At 36.6% G+C, this 27,617-nt stretch overlaps 1 protein-coding gene across 10 annotated transcripts in view; it reads right to left on the bottom strand.

Annotated features, from left to right (window-relative positions):
* Positions 1-27,617, bottom strand: part of CASK (calcium/calmodulin dependent serine protein kinase) — a 185,738-nt gene that overhangs the window by 15,865 nt on the left and 142,256 nt on the right. For 5 of the 10 annotated variants that reach the window (XM_030971396.1, XM_030971405.1, XM_030971416.1 and 2 more), the window contains 9 exons: positions 19,116-19,193; positions 17,723-17,803; positions 13,963-14,151; positions 13,411-13,489; positions 11,086-11,171; positions 9,986-10,054; positions 4,452-4,520; positions 3,040-3,075; positions 81-277 (listed from right to left, as the gene is read on the bottom strand). In XM_030971396.1, the coding sequence (XP_030827256.1) occupies positions 81-277; positions 3,040-3,075; positions 4,452-4,520; positions 9,986-10,054; positions 11,086-11,171; positions 13,411-13,489; positions 13,963-14,151; positions 17,723-17,803; positions 19,116-19,193 (884 nt within the window). The remainder of the gene's footprint in view (positions 1-80; positions 278-3,039; positions 3,076-4,451; positions 4,521-9,985; positions 10,055-11,085; positions 11,172-13,410; positions 13,490-13,962; positions 14,152-17,722; positions 17,804-19,115; positions 19,194-27,617) is intronic. The other 5 variants (XM_030971445.1, XM_030971453.1, XM_030971461.1 and 2 more) reach the window with 2 other exon arrangements.

The raw sequence follows: 27,617 nt of genomic DNA, 5'->3' as shown, positions 1-27,617 counted from the left end.
GGCTATACAACAATGAAAAGTCTGAAAGACAGAAATAAAATCAAAACTAAATTCATTTTTATAGAAAACTTAAATCATACCATTCCTGAAGTTCAGGAGAAGGAATAAGACCTGCAGTACCATTTTTGGAGTTCTCAAGTTTACCCTGCCACCAGTTATGATCATCTTTGCTAATGATTTGGATAATATCACCAACTCGGAATCTGATGCCAGCTTCTTTGCAAGGAATGAGGTCATCCTTTGCTGGATCATATTCAAATTGTGCTCTTACATAGATCTAGAAAAAAAAGAGTTTATAAGAGACACTGCAGAATCATCACTGCTATTCAGAGTAACAGGTGAAAATTTGATCTGTGAATGCAGCTACACATATTGGTTGCAACAAGCAAAGAAAGAAATAAAAAAGGAAGGTGCCAAAGAATAAGTGATAGTTGAACATGAAAATGAAAATGCCCCCTCCAGCAAATGATGGAGACATATGATGTTATTTCAAAAGCCCATGTTTTCTACATTCTATAGAACCTGAACAGCAAAAATGTAATAAACTCATGGAGTCCCTCAACAGTTATTAACTACCACAAATCATTCCAGACACAAGCCAGCACCTTACAACTCAATCTGTAATGTATTTTCCAACTGAAGTCCCACGGTATGTTTTAAAACTTTCTGTGACAGGAAATTTTACTGGATGCTATGAAGGACTTTGGCTTTATTAGTGAACTTCAGAATGAGAATTTTTAAGATTTAAGGCATTAAAAAAAAAATCTTTTTTTTTAGGAAGTCCTGTATTGCTCCTATCACAGAGTTACTCAGGAGGAATGTGGGAATTCTCCGTATGGGTTTTTCAGTAAAAGTCTGCTCCTGTGTAAATAAAACTCATGATTTGAGCAAGTTATTCTCTAAAGAACATGAAGAGAAAGAATCCAGACTCTGACTTCACAATCCTTTCCTTGTGTGTTACTAAGTTCTCAACTCTAGAAAATCAAAATAAAAGTGATACCCAGTTTTGGTTACTAATTGGAGCCCTGATGCACCCAAGGAGCTCAAAACCAAAATTAAGTGTCATGCACTAGATGGGTAATTTCTACAGTTCATGAACTTCCAACATCACCCTGCAGCATCTCACCCAGCTTTGTATACACATACTGCTGATTTTCTTACTAAAAATAGACTAGATTTAAAAATCCCCAACAATTACATTGCAAAGTAATATCCTTAGAAAATGTAACAATCACTTTTCAACTCTACTCAAATTCTGCTCCAGTAATAGCTGTAACTGTGCAGTGTTAGCACTATTCATGGCACTTAAAGTAATCCAATCTGCACCTCAACACATGAATAAATTAACTTAAAATGGCTAATCACTTTTCTTTTGTATCTGATGTATTTTTATTGGTTTGCAGTGAGAGCATCAGATGACAAGACCAATACAGAACTCAATTTTTAATATATTAAATCTGACCCATGCTCTGCTGTGCATTGAGTTAAAAAAAGCAACCCATCTTCTTTTAATTACTTGAGAAATAGGATATTTTGAAACCAATTATGTTTACTTAGTAATTTGTTTTTCATGAAGTAATCAATACTGAGCCAATCCCTTATTTTGGCTGAAGCTTATTCATACAGGTCTAAAAGCATTAGCAGTATTTTTACTATCTAGAAACTTCCCTGTTTTTCAAGTCCCTGCTCCAGTTTGAGCCATTATCCACCATATACTGGCAGCTCATGGAACACTACAGACTTTCTGACACATAAAAATGTATCTATTAGCCAAGCCCTCACTGGTTTCAAGGATGACAAGAAAAATATGCTGGTTCAATGGGAAAAATCAGGTAAAAATTGAAAAAATAATGTAATTATAAATGGTGTGAGTAAGAGAAACACCATTGTTTTGATATTGCCTTGAACAAAGTTTCTTCTTCTGGGGAAAAAAAAACCTATAAGAAGCAAATGAAAACCTAATATAAATGTCTGGAAGGTGTTTCATGGAGCCTCTCCAGATTTACATTCAGGCAGCTTCAGAAGAAAATGGAAAGTTGAAAGAACCATAGAGAGCTGTAAAAATGGGAAGTGAAGTAAGAGCAAACCATTCTTGTAATAGAAGTTCCAGCCAACTCAACTAGACAGCAATATAAAAAGGTTCTCAGAGACAAGAGTTAATGTAGCTGATTGACTTCTTGAATGGAATTGCAAGAGCTATTAAAAAAATTCCTGGTAGAGAAAGAGGCTGAGTACACAGTTAAAAATTCAGCGGTAGATTCTGGAAAGACTATAAATAACTGGAGCAGTTACTGGAGATCAATCACAAATCACTTCATGCTATGTGCTCATTTGGAGGCTGCAGATAAAGAACAAAAATTCTTAATATTGCAAGAAGAAAGATGGGGAATCATCTGAGAAGCCCCACATGCTTTCTTGGAATTTTCTGGAGAGGGAAGATCTTTCTGTGGTCTGTGCTGATCTGCACAACCAGCAGGTCAAGGTAACAAAGTTAAGGGAGGTTATTGAAAATGGGACTAAGGACTGAAATTTTAAGAGACCATCTTCAGATTTATCAACCCCTAACAGAAACTATCTTTAATGCTTTTCTTTGAAAAACTTTTTTAATGTTAATAATTAGTGTCAGATAAACTCAAGCTTTACAATCTTTGTCAGCACAATATTTTAGAGTTTTAGACACTTGCCCTAATTGTCTCCATTCCAGCTAAAATAGAAATTTCAGCTTTCCTCTAAGATTAAAACCTGAACACGTCACTGCACAACAGGAAGTCTATTAATGCATTCTGAACTAAATCAACATCTCCAGTTAAATTCTCAGTGAATTTGTAACTCTCACACGTGGACACATGAAAAAACAAAAAGGTATTTTGAATTAGCTACAAACAAATGAGTTAAAAGAAAAATGAAAAAAATGGAACAAAATTTTCAAGCTTAAATGTTTTAGTCCAGCACATACAGAATATGAGTGGGGAAAAGGTAAGCAGGGATGTTTGCTAGCAGCTAAGTTTACAAAAATTCCCATGGAGGATATCTATTCACCTGTCGTCCTTTTGGTTGTGTTGTCGATGGCAAGTCCTGCAGAATAAAGTCAACCCAGGAGAAGAAATTTTCATTTTACTTTTTAAGGGTACATAACACTGTTTGTTAGTGATTCATACTACATTACAGTAAAATGGTAAGTTAGACAAAAGTATAAAGCATTGACCCATGTTTAGAAATAACTTTTTTCTTAAAGAAAAATCAAACCCAGGCTGTTTAGCAGCAAGCTGAAGAAAGCAGGTAAAAAGTTTAAGCAGATAGAGAATGTGCTTTTTAATAAATAATTCAGCATCTTCAACACAAAAGCACCACCAAGTGAAAGAGGCTCTTTATGTGAATGCCTTTTCCATTTAAATATCAAGTTTTGCTTTCAAAAGAGAGAGGCTATTATAAATGTTAAAAAACCTATGATTAAAAATGTATAAATGTGATCAGTTGTGCTGAGAATTAAGATTATAACTACTTTCATGTTATAAATTTAATTCACAAAAATGTCCTAAATTTTTCATTCACACAATTATTTTTCATTCTACTAATTAATAAGCGCTTTACCTTGTGGCAAATAATGTCTAATTTTTATCAATAGTTAAAGAAACAGTTACTTGGTTTTGGGTTTTTTTTTTGGTTTGTTTTTAGCTAGTCCCATGAACTCATGATATTGACAGCACTCACTGAAGAAACTTGTATGCAGTTACTACATTGGTCCAAACAACAACAAATGAGAAACAAGACGAATTTTAACACCAATGTACTTTAGGAAGAACGGGAGATTGACAGCACCTTTCTACCTGAATACATACAAAACAGAAGTACTTTGTGTTAAAGATGTGATGGTAATAGCTTGGTTTGTAGTGCAGTTTAAAGCCACTTCCTTTTGCTTTCCATATCCAGGCAAGGCTCATGTTTCACACAGTATGTGCACGTACCACGACAGCAGAGAGCACACCAATTCCTTAACTCAGATAGCGGAAACCAGTACACGTTCCAGAGGGCTCTCAAACACAAAACTTAAAAAAAAAAAAGGATCTAAAATGTCTTGGGATACCAACTGCACAGTTACTCCCTTCCTTCAAACTCTGCTTCCAAAGTTCAGGATGGAAATAAAAGCTTCCACTTTAAACCTCTGCTCAGTTTTGAGGAAAGTGCTGACAATGATTTAAGGATGACTGAAGTGTCACAGTACAGTTATTACCATTTAATTCACTGTATGGCTTTTAATGAGAAGAACATGTTGGAAAAAGCCCTTAAAAAAAAAGAAAAAAAAAAAAAAATGGGGGAGTTACATATGCAATAACCTGGGTTCTCTCAGCAGGACAAAATTTTCCACTGACCACACGATAAGTATAACAGTAATGGCAGATGAGCACCAACAAAACTTTCACACTTTCTCTGTGTGGAACTGGAAATCTTACCGAAACAGAATTGTTAGTGCTGCTATGACCATTAGCGGGGGACTGTCTGGATGTAGAGGGGGAATCTCTCTGAAATAAGACACAAGGTTCATTAACAACACAACACTATCACAGGAACACAGAAATATTTCAAAGAACAGTTACATCCACAGCCTCATAACCATTTGCTTAGCTGCTTCATTTGTGAAAGTTTCCACACTACAAACTCTGTAAAGCTGAAAACTTTTCCACAGCTTAGGATTCAGGTTTGACATTTTGATTTATCTGAGGTAATAATAAATCTGGTAGTTCTATGTTGCCTTCAGCTTTTTAATAAATAACTGGGATTTCAGAGATCTCACATGGCTGACAACGCTACCAGCCCTCAGTCACACACCAGTTCTGGTTAAAGTACCTGGAAGCTATACCCTGAACAGTACTTGGAATAGAATGAGGCCCATATCCTGTTTTAAAGATATTTCTGAATATTTTTTCAGCTTTGTGGTGGTTGTCAGTCTCTACTCAGCAAGATGCATCTCCCTGCAGTGCCTCACAAACACCGAGGAGAAAGCTGGATTTTCTCTCCTCCCTTCTCATCCATTTTACAGCATAGTGAGGGTTTTCCTCCAACATTCTTATGGGCTTGAAAGTATCAAACCTTGCCAAAATACAGCACTTTAAAAAAGCCAATTCCCTTGACCCAGACTACCAGTGTGGCCCTACACTTCAGTGCAGAGACAGCAGACACAGGGAGCACACTGGGAAATTCTACAGGAAGGATAACAGGAATTTCTGGTGGGTTTTTCAGAGCCATCTTTTTCACATGCCATTTTGACTGCATAGTGCTTAACTCCATGAGGTCAGATAATTGAGCCATCTCTTCTGAAAATAAAATAATCCACTCATATACTGTAAAAAAAAAAATCCCCTTTACCCTCACAGGAACTCTGGAATATAATGTTCCATGTCAAAAGTCAGCTTAGGAATGTCTGGTCATTTTGTGTAACATCAAGGACAGCAGAGAAAAAGAGCTAAAACAGTTTTCTAAGCAAACAAAGTTAACCCTGTCATATTTTATCAATACCATTATTTTGTGAATAATTAAAAACCTGGAGCTAAACTGTTCATGCAACACTAATCAGGGATTAATGCCACATACATAAGAACAAAACTTGCCTCCCATAAGTATTTGCAATATGTAACGGAGTGGGGGAAATCAGCCCTAATTCTAATTAGAAAATCACTCCAGCAGAGGTTTAAAATATTCAAATGAGAGCAAATAAACCATTCATTAGTGAAAAAATATTTAAAAATTTAAAAAATACAAAAAACCTGAAAAGCCTAAAGGAATCAGTATTCTTTTTTTTTCTTTTGTGTATGGATTATCAGCACCACCTTTATCAAATTGTAACCAGAAGAACTTTTTTCAAAAAGGCAGTAAATTCCTTGCTTTATAAAGAAATTACATGCTTGCTCTGCAATTCTGTCTATGCTATTTTCTCGCTTTCAAGAGGTGAAAAATAATTTTAAACTATTTTTTAATAAGGTTTATTATGATCTGTTGTCAGTGATGGTTTAGCAAGGGAAAGCTTTGGAAACTGATGCAAGCACCCAAATCATGTGGAGAAAAACAAGTTTAAAGAATGCCACTATTTCTGGACTGTCTTGAAGAATTCTGCCTTTGAAGGAAATTTTCTTGGTTTGAGAATGTTTTGATTTGTATTCCTCCAACAATTCCCAACACAAGACAGCATATTATTCAAAGCAAATGTTCATCATAACATACTGAGGAAAATATACATTTTCAGTGCTACTGGTGTTTCAGTACTGTCAGAAATAATCTAACAAGTTAGTCAAGAGACATTTTTTTATGTATGACTTTTACATAATTAGGCTGTTCTGTCAGAATTTCAAAGGCATTTAGATTCTTAATTTTCTAGGGACAGGTCTTTCAAAAAATACCGGACTCTAAAGTTAGGAGAAAAACTGTATTATGGACAATCTAATGAGACAAATCAATAAGCACAGAGATCCTTGTAGAATAACAAGACTGCTTAGGACTGGCCTGGAAAAATTCAGTTTGGGTTGTGAGTTTGTGTCTCCAGTAAATCAGCAGAAGCCTTTCTTATCCTGGGAACAGGGGCAGAAAAACACTTGGAGGATCCAATGATTCTGAGAAATGCAGGAAGGTTATTATAATTATATTTTAGTAAACTAGACTGTCTGGACTTCCCAGCCTTCTCCAGCCCCAAGACAAAAATCACAGAAACTTTTGGGGTCACCACTATTCAGCAGAAGAGCCACAGAGCCAGAGCCTTAGAGGAAACAACCACAGTTATTTCCAAATGATGGCAAACCCAGCTTCCTGTTGATTCCCCATTTTTAGGTGCGGTTTTTGAATGATAAACTAACGTATTTGAGATGTAAACCTATACAAAAGAACTAAATGATGTCTATAAATATGATCTGATCAAATTAGATACTGACAAAAATGGGTGGAGCAATTGTTGCCAGACATAAAAAAAGAAACTCAAACAAGAAAACCAACAAAACCTAAACCTCCAATAAAAACAGACAGAATTTCCAAAATTCTGGAAATACTTTACATTTCTGTCTTGCTCAAGGAACACATCTGTCAGTATCTTTAATACAAATTTTAAAAAGGTTTAAGACAATAAAAAATCCTGATGTTTGAGCACTAATGGAAACCATGGAAGATAAAGGAAAAAAATCTGTGGTGATTATCACCAGGCTTTCAAAAACTCCCATGTATAAAGGCTTTTCTTCTTAATGAAACAACTTAAGATTTTCACAAAGGCAATCTGTTTATAAGGATTGTTTTTTGTAAAAAAAAAAAAAAAAAAGAAAAAGTACTTCTCTTATCATTCTCACATATCTGACGCTATAAAAAGCCACTCTGGGTGCTGTGTCAGTACAAAGCAAAAATAAAATGTAGCCAGAGCAAAATGCTTAATCATTGGGATAAAACTGAAACACATAAATAGTGTACACATCCATCAGCCATAAGAAGGATGTGTTGCAATAGTTACTTAAGTTCATATTTATGTAAATCTGCAATTTTCCTGGTATCTGATGAAGAAAACAACACCCTGGCCCCTTGTTATCTAAGTTTGTGTGTTAACTCAGGTCATTTGCCATGTCAGTGACTAAACAGGTCACCTCACACCACATCAGCTGATCCAATTTTTACACAAGGGAATTCAAAATTATTATGTCTTCAAGCAAGGTCTGCTCCATGAAATAGAAGGTCTGGTAACTGAATGGAAGGCATGGGTGCAGGAAAAGCCACAACTGCCAAAAAACCTGAAATTATTCAGCTGAGATTTTGCAAACTGCCTAGTGACCCTGAATTACATAGTGTCGGAAAAAGATTTCCCTATATATATGCAGAAGTGGCTCAATATTTAGAAAATAACACATATTTTAAATGACTATAAAAGAAGACAAATATTGCAAGTGAAATTTGAATCCTAGTTATTAAAAAAAAACATTCCATGCCCCCTCACCTTTGTGAAGGTCTAAGATTGTAAATAAAAGGCACATCATCTCTTATTCTACTAATATGTAGTTTTTTTCTTATTCAAGATTAACAAGATGTTTTGCAATTCAATGATGTGATCCTGGTAGGAGCCTCAAAGCCCCTCAGTCCTCAATTCTGTTTTATATTCCTCTTCTCATAAAACTACACTACATGAGCACCAGTCCATGACTGAAGGAGGGGAGAAACAATATAGACTGAAATGTTGCCAAAAAACACCTTAACTAGGAAGATTATATTAGTGAAGACCCAATATCTCTCTATTTCTCCTGCTGGAGGGCACAAGAAGCAAGATTTCTGTTAGTACTGTCAGTCAACACTGAATTTTAGCCTTTTTCAATAGTTAAGGATTTAATTCATTTTCTGAATCACCTTCCTGAAAAATTCTGTGAAAAAAATTCTCTTTGTACCAAAGGAGTAGTGACACTTTAACAGGATGATTTAAGAACACTGGGGTTTTTGTGTACACCTGTAAGTGATGAAAATCAAGCCAAAGCCTCAGCGTGGCTGAGCAAGTGGAAAAGACTGATCCATCTCTGACTTAATGAATGCTAAATGCCACAAAGTGGGATAATTAGACATGATTTCTTTTTCTCTTTGATCACACATTTCTGTTTAGCCATTTTTTTCCAAAGGAAGGTAAGAGTCTATTTTCCATTCTTCTGTGAAATAAATAGTCATGAAAAGCCTAAAGATGCAAAACTAAAGAAAAGAGATTATCTGCTATTACTAAAATGACAACTAATAGTATTAATTTAAAGCTGTATGCTGAGTCTTTCCAAATAATCATCACCCCAGCAAGTCTGCAGTTTCACCAGTTTCTGTATTTCAATACTGGGAAGTGAGGTATCTTTTAGTATTACTCCTCTTTGCAGCACAGAAGTCATTACATGAATTTGTCAGCACGCTGCAATTTTTTTAAAAGCCTTTGCATTTCATGAAAAACTTTTGGTTTCATATTTATTTTAAGAAAATTGGCCTCATAGGTAAAAATCTGTCAAACCTTCTACCTCTAAAACCTTTTAGTTTTTGTTGAATTCTACTAGAAGAAACGAAGGCAACCAAAAACCAGTAATTTTTTCCCTTGCAAAACAGCTTGTTCTGACAACCACAATAGCAATTTCTGTGTATTCTAGCATCTGCTGAGCCATAAGAACAATTAAGGTGAAATCAGAGCTCTAATTAAGATAAGGTGCTTGACTTCAGCAGGGGTTGTGATTTCACTCGGGGAGTTCTAATTCGGGAGCTGTTTGCGCAGTAAAGGCGCGTGGCTGAGATTGGCACCATCCACACGCTGCAAATGCCATCTGTGTGCTCACACTGAACAGGGGCTCTCAAGTAGCCATTTCATACAATTTAATCCCCTTCAGTTGCAATCTGGAATCTAACTTTGCGAGCAGAAGGGAATTAAACGTTGCTGTGCAAGAGCTGTAATACCAAGTTTCTAGCTCAGCAACAACTCGGAATCTGTTTTTCTTCTGTAGTGACAAAGACCATTTTTTCATGGAAACATAATATTAAGCCACATGTAACTGTTACACACGACCACCACAAATTTACCTCAACAGGGTTATACAGAAACAGGTTTTTCAATTAACCCTTAACAGCCCAAAGCAGCAATATAATGTTTAAAGCCTAAAAAAGAGGAGGATCGTTCCTCAGCTTAGGAACTTTAATAGACTTACTGAAGTATGAGTTTAAATGGTCATATTTTAAAGGGGCTTCCTAAATGCATAAGTTGAGGATCCCCTTTCCTATTTTTTTTTCTTTAATAGGCTGTAAAGAGTTAGTTAAGGTGCTGATGAGATGAATATGAAGGCAGGGCTGAGTAGGTAGGTGGGACCTACTCGTGTTCCGTTATCTTTGTTGTAAAATTGGTGTGCGATCTAACAGGACAGGCAGAAAAAATTTCCCAGAAAGCAGGAACATTCAGCCATCAGCAGGCAGTTAGTTACAGGACTGAGGAAGAAAGGGGATGGCTCATTAAATTCATTACCTCACAGGATGAAGACTGCGTGCGATAACTTGGCACAATCTTGAAGGTAATACTTCCACGCATTTCCCTCTGTGGAAAAAGAAGCACTTTGAGACTAACACTGAAGAGAAAATCTCCAAATTGTTAATGTTAGAACGGAAACATCATAGTCCAAAAGCTAAAATGCTATGGATGAGTTGTCATATCACCTATAAACAAACATTTATATTGTCCTCGTTAATCTAAAGGATGAACATGCATTACCAATTTGTTCACCTGACCAGGTTTTGAATGCTTAGAATCCAAAATTGTATTTTTATGCAAGAGATTCAGAGATGTGTAGGCTTCTTCCATGTTAACCTTTTCTTTGTAGCTATATTCTTGTCATCTACAGTCTTTTCTACCAAAGTGGCATTTTCTTCCACTTCATAATACGTATTAAATAGCAAAACTGTATTCAGTTTCTGGAAAGCTGCATTTTCCTGAAGGTAGGAATTTCAAAAACAGTCTTTCATCAAAACAGGACATGGGGTCTGCCACTTTGCATTTACTATTGTGTAAGAATATTTACAACACGCAGTAACTGCAGAATAGCAGCAGATTGTGACAACATATTTTCTTAAATGACAATCTGAATACTTGTGAGTACCACGTGGCTGACAACTGCAGGACTGGATCTGAACAGAAATGTGAGCAGATCACTTCAAGAGATCTCAAGAGTTTCTCCCCTTTCTCTCTTTGGCTGGCTCACTGTGACTCCAAAAAAATTCTATTCCCCTTGAAGTTTGTCTAGGATTAGTGATACCATCCAAGATGTCAAGGTTAGTATTGTGTGTAGAAAAATTAACAAGTGTTATGGAAACGTCAAATAGACTCTACTAGCAAGGACAAAGGTGGAGTTTTCCTGGAAAAAGATAGACTGTCTGAGCTCAACGTAATGTTTTTTAAATTTGTAACTGTGAGCTCAACTGTAATAAACTGAAAGAACTTTTTGTTGCATGGACATGTAGCCTATCAAGAACACTAGAAAAAGGGGAAGCTAGAACACAATTACACAAAAGTTTTGACTAAATAAGACAGGCATTTTTACAGACAGTATGAAGAAGACTTCAGGCACTTACAAGCATTTTTTGTAGCTGTTCTACAGTTTGATTTGCCACACTGATTCCGTTTATTTCTCTGATTTCATCTCCTACATGTAGCGTACCTGCAGAGTTAACAAACACACTATCACCTCAGTTTCTACAAACTGAAATAATTATAACACAGCACTATTATTCATAGAAGGGTATAAACAGAAAACAAGATTAAAATAGTTTTTTTGCTAGATTCAGAAAAGGACTTTGTATTAGCTACAAATCTGTCTTTCAGAGTGCAGTGAATACACAGCAAGAGATGCCCAGGCATCTTCTCAGTAAACAGGAAAAACATGTTTTTGTTATTAAACAATAATACTGAATCAAAACCACCATATGGCCTGGAATAGCATAAAGACTCTCTGATACTATTCAAAACATAAAACTGACTGGATTACATATTAGACTGAGAATCAGATTCAGTAACATCCCTGTATCAAATAAAATCCCCTTTTCTGCATCATTTCCCATTTCTGTCACTCTGACAGAAGTGAATATTGTTATGTTCATGACTGTAAGGAGAAGTATACATAAAAACTAGGAATAAAGAATGGACATTTGGCAGACATGTCAACAACAAACAATTTTTAATGACTGACACTGGTGTTTCATTTCTACTGAATTCTCTGGAAGGTGTGAGTAGATGGAATCTTTAAAAGCCTTTCTTCCCATTTCAACTCTGCCACCTTTGGAATAAGAACAATTTCAATCACCAGGACTAGGCAGGGCTGGCCTAGAGACAGGAGGCAACTTCACAGCAGCTACAATTTTGTGAATGGGAATTGCACAGTTTGTGTTTAATATTGCTAGACCTGAAATTATACAGTTCCTGTAACCCTTACAGCAGATAAAAATGATCTAACACTCCCCCAAACCAATTCAAGGCACAGGCCCTACCAACAGGATTCAAAGATGGGGCTTGAGATCACTGTCAAATTACACTTGTGTTGTTCTAGTCAGTACAAATATTCTAAATACAGGTATGTTGAATGAAGCAGTGAATCTAAGGGGCATCTAGAGCACTAACAGAATTAGAAGCATTAAAAAACAGATGACCATACTAAAGAAACACTGAAGTAAAGCTCAATTTCAAGTGCAGAAGCATGACCTTAGCTAGATGAAGCACACATAGATTAAGTTAAATTTCCCAAATCTTTAGAAATAAAAGATACTGTATAATTAAAAAGAAGAGTTGTAATGGGCACAGTTGGATATTTTACCCAGTTTTAGCAGGTTTTAAAAGTTTTATTAGCCCCATTATGGAACACAGCCATGTGAAGCAATACTGTGCAGAGCATCATCACTACCTAAGCACAGTTGGAAGAAAATCTTGCTCCTGTGAATCTTAGAGCAATCTCCTTTTAAAACTCACTTTCAGAAGCCAAATAAATTTCAATTCAGAAGGTCCTCCAAAGACACAGAATTCTCTCTGAATTGCATCTTTGTATTAAAACTTTTGTCTTTCCTGCTTTCTGACAGATTTTACCATGTCAGTGAGACAAAGTATGTTTTGTCTTCCCAATCACCTGTTCCTAGCTCCCTTTGAAATAGAACAGTAGGCTAGAGGGAACTCTGGTCTGAAAAATTAAGAAAATTTTTGTTTTCATCACAAGAAAAAGATGCGATGTCTGAAAAAAACTGAAGTAACCCTTTCATGGCTGCAATCCAAACTTGAAGCCAACAACCTAGTAAGGAAGTTCATATGTTTAAAGCAGGACAAAACCCAGTTACTTCTGGACATCTGAGCTGAACACACAAAATGACAAAAAGGAGAAGACTGGGGATGAGAAAAAAAAGCATGTTTGCAGGATTTGTTATGGTAGTGAAAACTGAAAATAAAGATTTAGAATCTAGGCACAAGTAATATTTTTATTTCAAACCCCATTTTTGTGATTCTCAACACCAAAAATATAAAGATCCTCAAGAACTGCGTGGACAAAGCTCTTTCATTTTGGCAAGAGAAAGTACTGCTACTTGTGTAAGGATTGTTTTTAAACAGAGGATTAAGTAAGTACAGCTCCAAAATTATTGGTGTTTCCATCTCCAGCCGAGTTATACTCAGTAATAAGATAGTAATTAGTAATTATCCTAATTAAGACCTAAATGAAAGACAGCGGGCCCTCACCTCAAAACACTGGCAGAATTCTGCAACTAGAAGGTTACTAAAGCAGTTAGCAGGAGTCCATGCACACACAGAGAGACACTGCCATGGAATAGTAGCAATCCAAATCAGGAGAATGTACACAGTTTGTACAAAAGGATCTAAAATAACTGTGTTTGATGACAAAACTCTTCATGAGATGTGATTACCTTGCCGGTGAATCATTCCTCCATGCATAATTCTTGCCACAATGCAGTGGTTCAGCTCATTCATTTTTAAAGTGATTCCCTAGAAAAAAAGGGATGTTTATACTTTTAAAATAAAATATTAAGCACTGTGATTCTTGAGTGGTTAAGAATAGTCATGTTTCCTGAAAGCTTGAAGGCAGGGTATAAATTTTAAGATTAAAATAAAATCTTTGTCACTCACTTCGAGATGAGCATTAAGACCAGATCCTATTTATAAGTGAGGATGCAATACTTCAACATATGAGTATTTAAGGACCTGGTTTGTTAAAACTGTGGTTTTATACTGAAGTGCAAAGGCTCAGTTGGGTTTAAGGTGTAATTTGCTGTAGCTTTTAAACAAACCCAGCCGTAGTGGCACAGCAGCAGTGTGAGCGCACACAAAGCATTTCAAGGAGGATAAATATCTATTCCAGTTAATTGATAACCCCACCTCAAAGTGAGGAAATGACACTAAAATCATCACAACACTGGTCTTTACCAGCACAGAGGGAAACAGTGAGCTTCCCCCCCTACCATGGGCTCATCTGTGTTCTTCTGGAACTGCACCAGGCGGACGCGCGTGACGTTCTCCATGTCCATGTCGCCGTTGGCGCTCTCCGGGGAATCCCCGTTCAGGTAGGGCGAGGTGGGAGGAGGGGTCACCCTCAGCGCTTCGTCACTGTAAACTTCATGTGCCACTACATCATGAGTTTGAAGTAAGGCCTGCAGGACAGCACAGCAACCAAATGTCACATTTCCACCATCTCCCATGTCCTTTGCTCGTTTCTTGTAAGGGATTTTTTTGAAGATTTTCAAGGAAATCCAAGATATTTGTGCCCTATTTCCCACTCAAGAACTTTTCCCTTAAAGGAGTCTAAGACAGACTTTCAGAATGCAAACACCTACAAACACTGAGACTCTAAAGCCTGCATGAGTTAATGTGATTTTTACTGTAGGGACTTCAATGAGAATGATGCTGCCTCCCTTCTCCTCATCCTCTTGACATCTGCAGGGTTAGAGTAAATCCATCTTCATGTGCATAGACAGAGAATGAGGAATCTACCTTTCTGTGCAAACCATTCTATAATAATTACTTTACTAAAATGCAAAGCTACTCAGATCCCATGGTATCTCACTCTAATAAAGGCAGACTATAGATCAATACCAACTGAATGAAGAAAATACTGCTTTTTTGTTGCTTACTATCATAATCACTTCCATACTGTCCCATTCCCCTAGAACTTGGTCCCAGCACAACCACCGAGTTAATAATGCTTCACAAAAATTAAGAGTGCAAACCAGCAAACTGCTAAAATACTGCTTCATTAGCTTTCATTAGTTGCTTCAGTAGCACTTCTAAAGTGTACTGTAATAAAAGGTAATTTCTTAAATACTTTATGTTCTCATTTCTCTAATTGATTTGAAACTATATTTGGAAAGTCAGCACTATAATGATGGAACAAAATTCCCTAAACTAAACAATGCTTTGCCCATATTCCCTCCCATTTTCCCAGTGTTTCAAGCATACTATTAGTTAAATATTAATGTGTATCTGCATTTCCTACTTCTCATCTTATTTTGTCAACCACTAAGCCCAAACTCCCAACAATTCCTCTGCATTAGTCTGCTCTACAGAAGCAACATTTTATATTAGAGATCTGGACCATGTAAGTTAAACCACTTAAACAATATTTAATTAAAATTTGATTTATTTGTGGGTCCATTTACGTGTGGGAACTCCAATGCAGGTTAATGGTTGGACACAATGACCTTGGAGGTGCTTCTGTGCCCCTGCCTGTATCTGTTACACTCTCCACACTTTAATATTACATTTCTTACGTAATCCAGGTCCTTACCTTTTCATCACATCAACTATTTGCCCTGCTTTATATTATTTTTAGCCATAATATGCACCTTGTAGGAGGTTAAAATTTGGCACTTCCAGCATTTTTAAAGGTCCATAATTATACTTAATGACTTCTGAATATATTCACAAAAATGAACACTACTTCAGAAATACATTAAAGTACAGCAACCTCAATTTAATATTGAAAACATTTAATAAAAAGATTCCTATTGGACCTTACTTAAAGATGCCCGTTTTCAGGCATTTCTGCTAATTTTGATAATGTGTTTTTTCCTGTCTGTTTTTCCTTTGCAGGACATGATAATCCTGTTAAAAATTAGTTTAATGAGGGCAACTGCTTTCTGCTGTACTGCAGGATCACTGCAGAGAACAGGAAGGCATATGATGATGGATAAAACTTCAACATGTCATTAAGCAAAAGTCTCCCAGCAAATATTTCAACTGTTACAACATGCTAAACTTAAATGATAGAATCTTTTACACATGAAACTGGCATATTTGAAAAACTACTGAAAGTCGTGAAATGGAATAAAAACTCTTTGAAATGCGTACGTACATAACAAATGAGGTACTTGACAATGCTTTCGGAATTCTTAAATTAATTATCTACTAAAAGGCCTTCATGCAAAATTTACATACATTTCTTTAACTAAAAATGTTAAGCATGCACAGAATAAATTGATAATTTATTTCTGCAGCCATAAGGCACATGAGGGCGAAAGAAAATTAGAACAGAACACCCTAAGATCTGTTACAAACATATTGGCTTTGGTTCTGTGAAGGCCTGCACACAGTTTAACCCACTAACACTGTGGGGTTAAGTAAACAAGACAGGTTATACTCTTTTTTCTTCTGATTAGGGATATACAATAGATAAAAAAAAAAATAAAACAGTCCATTATTATATAGGTGTTAATGCACACTCTTATTTATTACACCCAATTGATTACTGAATTAATGTGCATTAATAACCAGAATATTGCTCAGTAAAACACCTGGTAAACACATACAGCGTGGGTTAACAATATTGGTTTACACAATTATTCCTTTTCCTAATAGTTTCCTTTAAAATAGAAAGGCTTTTGCTCTGAAGGGAAGTTTAGCAGAATGCAACAAATGTAAGAATAATTTTATTAAAGTCTGCAACCCATAAAGGCGCATCTGGGAGCAGGAGTGGGAATGATGGAGAGGATAGAGTTGTCCCTTTGGCATCTGGAGACTCTGGGGTCTGCAGGTGTGGATCCACACCAACTTATGCTGCTTTAATTGCTGCTTTACATTCCTCCCTAACACTGGTTAGTTGGGGATTTTTTTTTTTTTTGGGAGCAATTTTCTACTAGTTCAGCTGAGGGCAACATTAAAGTGCAGTTCTAGATGAAAGCCAGCACTACAAGGGAGAGGATGAAAGATGGGGAAAAGGGATAATAGGACTTCAGCAACTGGCAATTTAGCCTGGGATATCACAGATTCACTTGCTGAAATTACTCATCATCAAAAGTACTTGTTATGGAATTGCAGCTTATTCCTTATGAAAAAATACTTTTCACAGATTTGCAGCAAAAGAATTCTGACAAAGGGTTTTAGATTTATGAGCATATTAGGGAACAGAGATACCTAAAAAAGAGGATTTTCAACTCCATTTTTCTGTCACTTTATTTGATATATGAAATTTCTACATACCACTATCACTTTTGTTGATGCCTACTCTGAAAATAATTTATACTTAAAAAAATGCTCTTTCTCAACAGTGCTTCATGTTTTAGCAACACTGTGGGCTGATTACACACAAAAAAAATTAAATAAAATGAACCTATCTGATTCCAAATGAAGCTGAGTAGGTAAAGTCAAATTCTTGACTCTAAGCTGACAAGAGTGTACAGCAGATTTAAGCAAACATGTTTATTTCTCAATTTATGAACTTCACCTACAGCATAAACAAAAGAAATCCTTCAAATTAGTAGAATTCAGCAACTTGAACCAAGTTACAAAGCAGTAACATCCCTGAATTTAGGACAATTATTGCCCTCAAATCAGATTTGGGAAACAGACACAATAAGTGTTGATATGTAACACAAACTCAACAGACTGTACAAACTACTGATTTGTTGTAAAATAACATTAAATGAACACTTATTTTGCAATGAATTCACACAACTTTTTCCTAAGAAGACCTTTGGAAAAAGAAAAAGGAGGATCCCGGCTCTATCTATGGATATCCAAAAGGATTGATTCTTCTTTCCACGTGCAAGACAGACCTCCAAAACCACAGAGAAACTGCTCCATAACTACACTACTCCAGACTGCTGACAGTTTTCAGCAAAGTAATGAGGACCAATACAAATTCTTTTGCCAGAGCAGCAGGTTAGAAATACTTATTAATAAAAACAAATAGAAAAAAAACCCCAAACAAGAGTAGGATCTGCTTACCATGAAATGAGGTTGTGTTAAAATACGCTTTAGCTCCTTTGCATCATTGTTCTCTGGGTAACATGAAATTTCTTCCAATACCTGCAAAATAAGCAGGAGAAATGTCCCATAGTAACTTTCTTTTAAAGCTATTAAGGAACTAAACCTCTCACTGCTCAGTCAGAATATCCCCAAGTGATTATACACACCAACATTTCTGACACAGGGAAGGGTTTAAGAGAATGTGCCCCTACCCAGCTGCCCCAAGAGAATAAAATACCTTGTTCCAGTGTTCTCTCTGAAAGAGATTAAAGCAGAAATTTGAAGGAATTTTTCAATTTGAAGGTTTTTTTTCAATTGACAGCATTCCTCCAACAGCTAAATACATGGGGACAGGAATGGAGTGCTAACAGGTGACATGCAAGACCTCCACCAGTTGTGCTTTCTTACATGGTCTCAATTTATTAAAACAAATTATTTAAAAGCAGAATTAAAAACACTCTAAAATCAATTGTTAAAGACACCAAGTCCAGCTGGGCAATGTGCTACTCCACCTCTAAGCTCCAGATTTTATAAAATTTGAGCCACTTTACCATTGGGGAAGGAGTAAAGAAGCTTTAACTCATTTGCTTGCAACCTGATTATTACACCTTAATTTTCACATGCAGCTAGTTGGAAAATGAAAGCAGAGTATTTTGCTTCTGGGAGCACCCCCCATGATTAAGTGACAGCAAATTTTGCAGAACAGGACTTGAGGGTATCTATCAGTGTGACTTTAGTTATTACACAGAGTTTTAAATTCTTCCTCCTTTAATAGCACAACAAACAGTTTTCTATGATCTAACCTCTAACAACTGCATGAATTTTTACTGGTAATACATAATACAATATGGGTCTAGGTTTTTTACTACTTGCCATAAATAAGCAATAACATACTATTTGCAAGGTACAAGAATTAAGAACATCTGTGTCTATCTTTGGTCTTAGTGGGTCACCTTCACTGCATTTCTAAACCTGCTCTTCTTGGACCTATCTATGATAAACTTGGGGTTTTTTCAATTTAAAAAGCTGACACTTAAAAACATTTGTTTTTGTGACTAAATTTTATAAACATCAGATTTCTTGATGAACAGGAAAGATACTGCAATTACCCAGGAGGAATATTCCTTTTAACACCACTACTGTTGAAGAAAAGGTTAAATGATTAAACTGAGTAATATTCATAATCCTTACACAGATAATGGAATTCTGCAAGTTTATGCAACTTATTTACATAACTTGGGTAGGCAATGGTAATATTCCAGATATATTTCAGATAATGAGCCAGAATACACATGTTAATGAAGAAAACTAAGTTACAGTTTAAATACAATCAACCTTTCAAAGTAAAAAAAACATACTTTAAAGCCATTACCTCTTTGGCTCTCTGTACAGCATCACTTGGAGGATTCCTGATTTGTGGCGAAGATTTTGTGTTTATTTTGTCATAAAGCTGAAATAACAAGAAAACAAACTATTGAAATAATATGCTACTTTATATAAATTAATGAGTGTTTACAATAGCCTGCTTATGTTACCAGGATTAGGATAATTGTTAAACTGCAAAACCCCCAGATGTTCTGTATACAAAATCTAGCAGCCTAGGGTTTTGACTTTTCATTTTTAAACATTTCCTGATTTGAGCAGTGCCATAGATTCAGAGTTCATAGGATGACATGGGAAAGTTCAAGAGGTTAAGGGCTTCTGCAAACCTCCCATGCTTTTGCCACAGATTTACAGAAACTATATTCTTCTACTAGAAGTGACCCTATGAATCTTGAATAAATGCTATAAACTGAACATTCTGCAATAAAATCAAGCTAATCTGCATATCTCACTTTTCTCAATAAATCAAATATTCTGAGCAGTAATTTAAATAAACCTTGGAATATGGGAAAATGCTCTTGAAGGCAGAATGTTACAAAAGCCAAATACTCTGAGAACAGAAAAACAAACTTTCCAAGAATGAGTACTCATAAAAAAGGGTAACCTTATTTTACTAGGATTTTCTGTTAGACAGAAGAATGTCATTGTATTTAAACAGGCTACTGCAATTAATTAATAATTAACATGCAAACCTTCCGCATTAATTATTTTTTTAAAAAAACCCTTTTAAGAACCATTCAACTATGTAAAGCATAACAGAATAAAGATCTTCATGTTTCAAATTAGAGATAAGACATTACAGGGTCTTCCTCATACAAACCTAACAGACTGTGCATGTTTTAAAAGAAAAAATATATACTTAAGAATAAACAGGTACTGTGATAAGCAGCATTTTCAAATAAAACCCTTTGGTTTACATTTCAAGTGATATAAAGATGGTCATGTCTGTAATTATTTTCTAATTATGTTAGACTATTTCTTTGATATATAAGACAGAAAAAAAAGCACAAATAACATTTTTAGGGAATTAGAGAAATTTTTATCACAACAAGGGTGGTGAAACACTGCAACAAGTTGCCCAGGGAAGCTGGGGAATCTCTCAACTTTGGAAACACTCAAAATTTAACTGAAATTCAAAATACTGAATACAAAAAAGCATTCAAAATATAAAAGTGATTCTAAAATCTTCAGCAAACCCTGACACTACCAAGGATGAGGTGACAAGAAATCACCATTTAGGCTGCTCAGCAAGGAGTGCTCAGGAGCTTCCTCTGGAAGTTCTCAGCTCCACTGTTTGGTTCAGAATGGCCTTGGATGTTTGAAAAAGGGAATCCTGCCAGGACACGGAACTGCCCTCTTCTCTTTCTCACACAACATGAAATACCACTCAGTTTTAGATACATAAACTGCCATAAATGCAACCCAACACCACCATCACTTCCCTGGGTTAACAATTTAACAAACATGTTGAACATCTCAAGCCCATACACAAATAAGCACAAAACCAGCAAACAGTGTCACTTCCAAAAAAACATTCCCTGCAGGACAGTTACACCACTCTCTTGGGGAAAGAAAAGTAGAAAAATCGAGCTAAATCAGTTTCTTCCAATGCAACAACTTCAGCTTGTGCTGCCAAAACACCACTAAACTCCACAGTTTAAGCAGCCTTGAAAGTTTTGTGATAAAAGCTTTCTCCCAGCTTGTAGTTCAGGAGATATTTTATTTGTGCACACAATTATTTGTTTTACCTTTTCTTAAATAAATTAACAAAATCTACCCAAAGTCCAGCAACTGCAAATTACAAAGTACCACCCTATGCCTGTTAAGAAACTGCACTGAGCACTGTGTCCTGACCAAAGCACAGCACAAAATGCACAATACCCACCATGAATATTACTGAATGTCTTTTTCCTTTTTAAGAGCAATGAAATTATAGAAAAGTTACCTTGAAAATATTTTTATTAGTTACTTCTAGCAATGGTTGAGAAGCTAAGTCTCTAAGTTGCTGATTTCCCTTGTTACTGTGACCCAAAACAACCAGCATTTTACAGAAATAATTTTTCCCCCACTAACATGGGAGAGTTATCTTCTGAGATTAGGAAGGAGGCAAAAAGAAAATTAGGGAGCAGAGTTCTTCAAATAATGTTTAGAAAAAAATCAAGGCAAAGTTCAGACTAAACAAGAGTGCATTTATTTTTCCACAGTGCCTTCATGCTGAGGCATAGCACCTAAATTTCATCTTCCAGGATTTCTGCTTACTGAGGTTTGCTTTGAAGGCATCAAACTATCAGAAGGAACTCTGACAGCACTTGAAAGAAAAACCTTCATATTTGCATTAAGCTTTAAGGATCATGTATTACCCAAGGCAAGGGATCTATTAATTGTGGAGCTAGAACACTGCCTCACCCAGAGAATGGATGTGAATTTGGTAGATTCACTAGCAGGAGGAGATCTCTTCATTTTGAAATGGCATACTCTAAGTTACTTCAAGGAGATGTTTTACAAGAGGCAAGAGGAGCAAAGCTTATAATGTGCACTAATGCACCAGAACTGGTGAAGCAGTCCCACTTCCCTTGCAATCTTTGAAAAAAGACTGGTTTTGCAATACTTTTCAATATTTTTCCACTTAAATACTAGTTGTAGCAAAAACAATTTAGAATTAAGGAATTTACTGCTTGCACAATTAATTTGTGAAAGCGTTTGAATGTAAAGGTTTCATTCAGGCATTAAAAAGAACATTTGCTCCCTTGGATGTAAGAACCTAACACACATTTACATGAGTGTTTTCAAAAAGTGTATAAGAAAATTTTGAGTAACATCTGCACACATCATAGATTGAAGTAAACATTAATTACATTTCAGCCAGGCTCTGTATGCTCCCTGTGGTAGAGAACATACTACTTTGTGCGGTTAGCTACAATATATTCATCACAGAAACCCATCCTCTTCACAATACCGCCTCCTTTCAGCAACCCTGAAAATCTAAATTCTACAGGGACCACACCAAAGGTGGTTTCTTGTAGAGAAGAATGAACTGGCTCATTCTTCACTGTCCTCTGCAGAAAGCTTTTCTATGCACTAACAACAGACTTACAGCAGGACAAAATGTGTGCCCTAATCATGGCTTTCTTTTTGCTGAGAGACTCTATTCTCCAGCAAATAACTCTGCCCCCTCAGCCCAGGTACCCAACCTCCAACAATTTCACTCAGCAATAAGCATAAACACACCAATTAAAATTTTATAATAATTTAAAAAAAGGTAAAATGACACAGTATATGTAACTTTTAGCATGTCCAGACTTTCGAATACTTTTTATGTCAATCTCACTCCTCAGCATCAATTATTCTGCATTTCCTAGAAAGAAAATTGAAATTGAGAGCTTGCTCTTGACAAGATTAACAATCCCAACTGAAGTATTAACAAACTTGATATAACAAGCATACATTGACATTATAGCTAATAAACAGTATAGTACTGCTTATCAAAGCAAGTTCTGATTTAAATTTTGCATGCTAGAACACAAAAGCTATGAAGAGAATACCCACAAGTTGAGTTGCTATCAGTTCACCAGCTTTTGCAGTGTCAAGACTTTTTGTCTTCTGCCTGTACAAAGGGAGCTCCTCTCTTCTGATATTTAAAGCAGACAGCCCAAAGCCTAATCCACAATCAGGCAGTGGAGACAAAACAACCAACTCTGCTCTTCTGACTAGTTTTTCAGATGTGCAGAAATTCCTTTTTAACAATTTCCTGTAAGAGGAGTCAGAATACTGTTCCAATGCAACCCCCATTCAATGTCACACTGAAAAATTTAGATATTTCACAAGCAGCAGAAATGCAGCTTCACCACCTAGTCTGATCCTGAATGTAATAAAGATCAGATCACAGTGAAATCAGTAAGTATTTTAGCTACCCAGACCTCAAAGTTCCTGTGAAGCAAGTGAGAAACTTCTTAAAACAAGAGCTACTGAACTGCTAGAGCATGAAGCCTCCTGATCATTCAATACAAACACACATTTTGTGGGGATCCAGTTGCAATTCAGACCAGATACTTGGCTGCCAACCTCAAATATTAAACTCCCACATTGAAACATCTAAAAATAATCATTACAGTACGTCCTTATATATTTCACTTTCTGAACAGTTTAACCACAGGCAACACAGTGATATTAGAGGGTTGTTTTTAATCGCTTTTAGGTTTTGGGACAAGCTGAAAAATTCTCATCTGGAGGTGCTGCCCCTTGCACAGCAGCATTTACTAACAAAGAGAGTTTTTGCTCTGTTACCTCCCACAGCTCCCTGTCCTGGTTCTCCATCCGCCCCAGAGGTTTTATGTGCTCAGAGACTGAAGGAAATTCATGTCCACTGAATAAATAATACTCACAAGTAGAAGCATCAAAGAATGGCTAAAATTAAAGGGCCAATTAGATTTATGCTAGATCACATCATTCTTTCTTCTGCTAGTTCTGTTTCACATCTCCTTTTCCATGCAAAATATTATAATGTTCCCATGGGTGCCTCTTTTCCTGGGATTCTAAGCACTCAAGGAAACACATCCCTGAAGCTAATAACTCCTACTGGAAAACACAGAGTAGCAAGGTCACAGCAGAGGCCTTATCTTTGTTTAAAGACAGTTTACTCTTTCCAACCTGCTGTTCTCCACTGTTAAGGACTGTGCATGAAGTTAATTTTTACCATTTCAGCATCAGAGACCTAACATTTGCTTCCCAGCATAATTCTACAGAATTATCCCAGAACATGTTACAGTTCCATCCCGTACTAAAGTCCAAAGCATCTTTCAGACTCTACTTGTGCCTGTTAGAGCATTTTGGCTACAGCCCTCTACAGCTTCAAATCTTTTTCTGCTATACACTCACTGTAGAAGAGGAGCATAATCAACATCTGCATGCCAGTTCCTCACCCAGTGAAATGCTGCACAATGCAAACAAAACGAATTCAGCAAAAGGGTTCAGGAAGCAGTTTATCAGCTAAACTCAAGATTCCCTGACAGAGTGTTCACAGAAGCCAGTCTGAAGCAGAACATGAATTCTGTCTGAACAAGTGTTTGTTTCTGTCATGCCCCAGAACTGGCAGCTGCCAACACTGCAGCTTGTTACTGGAAGCACTCAGACTTTCAGTAACCCTGACAAGGGTCATGCAGATTTGAAATACTCAATTCCTCTGTGCATATTCGCATTCAAGCAACACATGAATAACTTTTCCAGTAAAAAATGTTGCAGTAGCAACTGCACCCTGAATTTCAATTTTAAGTTTGATCATTTACATGACAGAGCAGAAATAAAAACTCAAATTTTTAGAGGAACTTTTATCTGCAAAAAGCAGGACAACTGTATCTTGTTTTCAGAAGTCATCTATATTCCTACATACTCATAATGTGTCTTTTAGAACAGAGTTACACTTGGTGCTACCTGTATCAGAAATAAACATAAAATCAGATTTTCTTACATCTTTACCTACTACACATAGGAGAAAATGATGCCAGCTAAACTCAGTCAGCCCTATGCAATTTCAGCTTTTACTCAAAGCTGCCTTATTTTTTTTTGATCATTCCTCATCTGGGCTTCTTCACTTGTTTTGTTATAAACCAAAATGTAACTTTTTGGAGGTAAGAACAGAGGAGAGAAACTCAACTGGGCAGAACCATTTTTTTTGAGCATTAGTTCAGTTCCCACTGTGTGACTGGCAAACAAGTGTATTGTAGGGAGTGAGAATGACAAACTTCACTGCACAAACCCGGAAATCCTGGCACACCACTGAAGCTAAATGCCAACTGGAGAATGTTTAATATGTATTAACAGGTTGTTAATGACCACATTTCTGAGGCACAAAAGATAATACTTGCTTCTTAGGGGTCAGTGCCTTGCTATGGGAGAAGGAGATACATGAACTTATCTACTTCAAGAACTGATAGAATAAAATTCTTGACCCTCTGGTGTGTTGTACAGACAACAAACTGCCTGTCAGACAGGCAGAGTTGCCAGAACAGCATCTTAGTAAAAGACAAATGATGAAGGTTTATTTTACTGAGGATGAACATAAATGACAGGTGAGAGATACAGTTCCCTTTAGTAAAAGTGGAACCCTGAAATGATTGTAGGCTCCTTTGAGATGGAAAACACAGTCCCAGCCACAGCCAAAGACTGTGCATGTATTGCCATTGTAGTGATCCAAAGGGCAAAAAGGATTCCAGAAAGAAATCCTCTTCACTGCCTTCCCAGGGTCTGTCAGTGGCAATCTGATGACACAAAAACTGTAAGGAAAAGCACACAGCCCTTCACCTGTGCCAGCAGCAGGGAGAGATGCCCTGTGGCATTAGACATTACCAGTCAATATTTTATCAAGTATATCTTCCACTGACAAATTTTGTATGCTTGGAGACACGAGGGGAACCAGAAGGTTCAGGTAAAGAACACTGAAAAGGTTTTTTATCCTGTTATGTAGCTAACTGTTGGCATATCTGTTGTATATCTTTTGATCAAAACATCAAAAAGTGAAAATGTATCCAAGTTTAAATTCTCTCAAAAGGTTATAATGCTGTAGCAAAACTGCAGGCAGTCATGAACTGTGGGGAAATCACAGAGTTCAGTCTGAAACAAAGACTACACAAATCCCTGCAGCTCCACACACTGATACAGTGACAAACAGATTCAAGGACACATTTCTGCTTACATTGGTTCAGACCCCACAGATATCCAGTAATATCTGATTTGTATATTCTATTTCTTCGCAAAGGTTGAAGTTTCTACCCTCAGTGTACATGACCTGCAAACAAATTTTGGCTCTGTTGTGGAACATATTCCTTTTTAGCAGAGATTATCAAGTGCTATGCACTTACTCTGTAAAATCAAAGCCATAACACTTCAGAGGCAAAAGAGCCAAGGAAAGGACTATATTTGTACAAAATAAAACTCCAGGTGTGTGCATTTCTTCCCCCACAACTGAATTTTGAATTATGCCTTTGGATTTGCTCCACAGTTACCAAGAAAAGATTTATTTATTTATTTATTTATTTATTTCAAGTTGTCTCACAGAAGTACTGATAATGAATGGTTATGCTACTCCTCAAAATCACAGCAGACATTATTTTCTTCTATTTAATTTCAGGTGTCCCTAAATGCCTCATTCATGTATGATGAACCCAGACACTGGTGTCTGACAGCATTTTATTTCCTTACAAAGTAGGACTCTAACCTAGTAATTTGTCTCCTATTTTAAGGCAAACCCATATTAATACTCATCATAAAAATGTTATTGACTGCAGAAGCTGCAGTTCTCCACAAGTGGCAGATGTTGAAGACATGCCAGACAGTACACAGACATAACCAGACTTTATTCTGTTCACACTGCAAATGTTTCAATATCTTTTGCAAAGATGAAATATGCCAAACTAGGATGAGTTAAAGGTACTGATTTGCACATGGCAGTACCAACAAAACCAGCACAGCAGTTGGAAAACAAAAATTCAAAGGTCCCATTTAAAAAAAGCAAAACACTCTCACACTGGAATGTACCAGTAGTAATGTTGGGAAAAACTTGGGCTTAGAACAGTATTTCCCAAAGCACTCTGCCATATTAGTGACTTCAAGGACACAAAAATCCCGTTATTTCAACAACAGAGTCACTTTTTTTCTTCTTTTTTACTGCATTGGATATCATTGAAGCTGATCTTAACAAAACCAAGACAAAGCACTTTTTAGAGATGACAGCATGCAGCTGATCAGTTAAAAGTAAATGTAAAAGACATTGAAGTGCTGGAAGGAGTTTAGATAAACGGTCTGGAACATAAGTCTAAACAGGGAAGCAGAGAACTTGGGGTGTTTAGTCTGGAGAAAAGGAGGCTCAGAGGAGACCTTATCACTCACTATAACTCACTCAAAGGAGGAGCAAGCTGGGGGTTGATCTCCTCTCCCAAGTAACAAGGGATAGGTCAGGAGCAAATAGTCTTAAGTTGTGCTAGGAAAGGTTTTAGATTAGATATTAGGGAAATTTTTCACAAAAAGTGTTATCAAGCTCTGGAACAGGCTGCCTGGTGAAGGGGTGCACTTAGCAGTGTTGGGTTTACAGCTGGACTTGATGACCTTAAAGATTTTTTCCAACCCAAATGATTCAATAAGCACCAGGAAAAATTACTCCCTCAGTACAGAAGGGCTTCATAAAGAGATTTATTCCATGGACAACACCTTGCTACACCCCACAGAATAACCTTTGCTCCTGTCTTTCCCTCACCTTTCAGTATGGACTAATAACCAAGAACAGGAACTAACAGAGTTGGGTTAGGCTTGAACGGGCTTCATTCCCAAACCTGTTGGCCAAAGTACCTTGTCAGGGTTGGATCATCACCCTGAAGAAAAAATGTTAATGACCAAAAACCTCATTCCAGGGGGACAGAGAACCCATAAAATCAGTTAAATGCACAATAACTAAGAAGAACACAGCTCCTCCCCGGTTTTGTGACATGGAGCACACACTGCA

The sequence above is a fragment of the Camarhynchus parvulus genome, chromosome 1 (assembly GCF_901933205.1).
Source record: "Camarhynchus parvulus chromosome 1, STF_HiC, whole genome shotgun sequence".
NCBI lineage: Eukaryota > Metazoa > Chordata > Aves > Passeriformes > Thraupidae > Camarhynchus > Camarhynchus parvulus.
Note: the sequence above shows the minus strand (reverse complement) of the source record. Positions and strands in the feature narration are given on the sequence as shown.